General features: G+C 35.7%; 1 protein-coding gene across 1 annotated transcript; it reads right to left on the reverse strand.

Annotated features, from left to right (window-relative positions):
* Positions 1-2,174: 2,174 nt before the first annotated feature.
* Positions 2,175-3,147, reverse strand: LOC118746912 (proteasome subunit beta type-1-like). The gene is made up of 2 exons (XM_036480893.1): positions 2,930-3,147; positions 2,175-2,876 (listed from the first exon to the last, which is right to left on the reverse strand). The coding sequence occupies exons 1-2, from the start codon at positions 3,010-3,012 to the stop codon at positions 2,264-2,266; spliced, it is 696 nt and encodes a 231-aa protein (XP_036336786.1). The 5' UTR covers positions 3,013-3,147; the 3' UTR covers positions 2,175-2,263.
* Positions 3,148-3,277: the final 130 nt, after the last annotated feature.

Here is a 3,277-nt window from a genome sequence, read left to right on the forward strand (position 1 = left end):
ACTAGGCGACAAAGCCTGAAACTATTAGGCGAACTATTGCTTGATCGACACAATTTCACCGTGATGACACGATACATATCGGAGCCGGAAAACCTAAAGCTCATGATGAATATGCTAAAAGAAAAGTCACGTAATATTCAGTTCGAGGCCTTTCACGTCTTCAAAGTGTTTGTAGCCAATCCGAATAAGCCGAAGCCCATATTAGATATCTTGCTCCGTAACCAATCTAAATTGGTTGACTTTCTGACCAATTTCCATACGGATCGTTCAGAGGATGAACAATTCAACGATGAAAAGGCGTATCTGATTAAACAGATAAAGGAACTGAAACCGCTGCCTGAAGCTTAGTAGCATAGAAGTCATCAAGGCCGAATCGCCAACCAGCATGTACAGCAACAAGAAAAACAGCTAAAACACAATTTCCAACAACTTCAGCAATCCCAAAGTTACCATCACCTTCACCGCCATTATCGGTGCTACCAACTTCATCCGTTCTGCCAATATAGAAAATATGAACAAACCATGATCAGCGGGTACTGAAAGATGATTTTAACTACAATTCAGCACGGCAGTAGTTTTATATGAAGCATGAATGGATGAATGATTGATAATATAGCGGCATCAGTGGTAAACGAGCAGTGTGTGTTTTAAATAAAGAAAAAAAGTAGTCATTAGTCAACACCTAAAAACATAGTTATCTAGGACAGAAGTAAATATGCAAATTAAATTCAATGATTTTCATATACATACATATTTTATTTCAAAAAATTATACCTCGGCTAAGATAAAACAACAAATCGATTATCCACACTAACCGAATCTTGCTGCGGTACTTGCGAGCAATAACTGTATGTACGCTTGGCCAAATTTTCAAGGATAAGGTGTACTACTACGAACCCTTTAACTCTCCTGGCTTTGGAAAAGTTGGTGGCATAAAACAATATAGTAGGTACATACTTTTAAATAAAGTTTAAAATAATTAGAAATGCAATAGCGTGCTTGGTATAAAATATTTGGGCTTGATTGAAGTAAAATAAAATAATAATCGTGGATAAAAACAAACAAAATATACATTTATAAAAAATCAAATTATTAAATAGGATAATGATAAAAACACAATACGACTTACATACAGACATATGTGAAAGCAACTTTATAAAGCGGCTTACGATTGACACTTTTGTTTTTGTTCTTTGTCATTGTTTTGTATGTTTGTTCATTTTACTATGTTTAGGAATGCAATTCAAATAAAACTAGTTATAAACTGCGAAAAAGTTACATATATTGCCTTCTTTTAAATTTTTCGACCTTAAAATAAGAGTAGAGGAGCAGCTGAGTGGGGTGAGCGAGTGCGGGACATGATTGCAACATGTCTATGCCGCCCTAAATAACATAATCAAATGCATAATTCAGCAAAAAATAATATTAAAAAAAATTTAAACACACACGACACACATACGCATGCAAATATACAACGTACATACACCTAAGCATACATACATATATAAATATATAGTATATAATGATTACAACCCTACATGCATATACTATTACTATTATAATAAACAAAAAAATTATTTATATTATTATGCCTAAAACTGAATGAAAAATTAAACAAAAACTCTAAATAAACAATGCGGTTAGCAGAAAACCCTCAAATGTTTTTTTTTTACTCTTTTACCAACCAACGCATATTGAAACTTAATAGTTGGAATCACGTAATAGGGCAAGTCCAAAGACGATAAGAGAATCGACCAAATATATGCAAACGTGGTTATACATACATGCATACAAACATATTTAAGTAGAAGATAGCTTATATCTTTTGCGATGGCAAAAGTTGACTAATTCAGGGGTATGTAAACGCCGATATGTGATTCTTGGTTGTTGATAAACGACGGGGGAAAAAGCAAAAACTAAAAACTGCTACCGGACTTCCATATTGCTTGAGTGCACATTAGTATTACGATCAGGATTGAAATGCAGTATTGTGAAATGTTTAGAGAAGAATAAACATAAATAACCAAACCCTTTCGGAAAGCATCACTATATAAGAAATAACAGCTGAATAGCCTCCTCACGGCAGTCGGATTTACGCTAGCAGTGGGAATCAGATCAGTTTCTCACCTCAGCAGTATTCCGCAAGATTTAATTTTTGAAATTTTATCACTTCAAAATAGCATAAATGTTTGTACTCAAAATTACAAGTTTATTATTAATTAAAAAGTTTTGAGAAACAAAAATTACCAAACCCTTTACTAATTTAATCTTTACGTAACTGCACTTCCTCTTCGATAACACCATCTTTGGTGATGACTTTTAAAAGTACCGAATCGCCAGTGTATATATCACGTTCTGCTGCTGAAATAAAAGCATCCTTAGCTACTTCCTTGGCTTTCTCCAATGACACTTTGGGTTTGTTTTTTACATCCTTATCTTTACCGCCGATTTGATTATCCAACACTGGCTGCAGTAGGGTGCCAGCTGAACCACCGGCACGATATGTGGTGCGCTCGCAGTGTCCAATAGGATCATATGAATAAACTACACCCTTGCCTTCGGTGTCTAGCCCAGCCAATACATTCGATACATAGTATGGGAAGAAGCGTCTGTTGTACATGAGAATGGACAACATTTGGGCAACGGCTTCTGTAGACATGGTTTTCAAGTGTAGATGTTCGTACATTTGCATACGAGCATTTACCAAACTGGTGAGCGCCAAGGTATCGCACCAACATCCCGTTGAAGCGAGTACAGTTTTCTCAGACAATTGAAATAATTTGTTTTGTTTGCGTGTGTGGATGGTGTATCCACTGCTTAAGCGAGTATCTGCAGCAATCACTACATAGTCCTCGCCGGCAATGGCCACAATAGATCTGAAATTGACAATGCGCTTCAGCGTGAATTTTGGAAATGTTTCTATACATACCCTCCATTCGATTCGTAAGGTGAAAAATCTTGATGCTGTGCGCCGGGCACTTGATATTCAGGAAACGATTGAATTTTATGCATGATTAGTCAAAGCAAAAGACGTATTTTCGTTATTTCCAAAAATGTTGTTTCGCCAAGTGATTTGCAGAAATTCTCCGTAGAATGACGTTTATTAAATTTCTTTGACAGCTCTTGTGCAATGCTGCCACATTTTTTGTTTGCACCAGCCAGCGGCAGACCGTCGATGTTACCAGAGTAAAATAATGTATTTTTGAGAACGTAATTTTGAATTTAGAAAAGGGCGAAGCTACAGTAAATAACGGGTCTAATTAGAAATTAATAAAAA

This window comes from Rhagoletis pomonella, unplaced genomic scaffold, assembly GCF_013731165.1.
Source record: "Rhagoletis pomonella isolate Grant_MI unplaced genomic scaffold, Rhpom_1.0 Rhpom_scaffold_00011, whole genome shotgun sequence".
Classification (NCBI taxonomy): Eukaryota; Metazoa; Arthropoda; class Insecta; order Diptera; family Tephritidae; genus Rhagoletis; species Rhagoletis pomonella.

Bases quoted from the DNA above. Each gene is read 5' to 3' on its own strand.
- LOC118746912 (XM_036480893.1), bottom strand. From the start codon at position 3,012: ATGCATAAAATTCAATCGTTTCCTGAATATCAAGTGCCCGGCGCACAG. The intron at 2,877-2,929 runs GTATGTATAGAA...TGTCAATTTCAG, and splicing joins CCTTACGAATCGAATGGAGG to ATCTATTGTGGCCATTGCCG.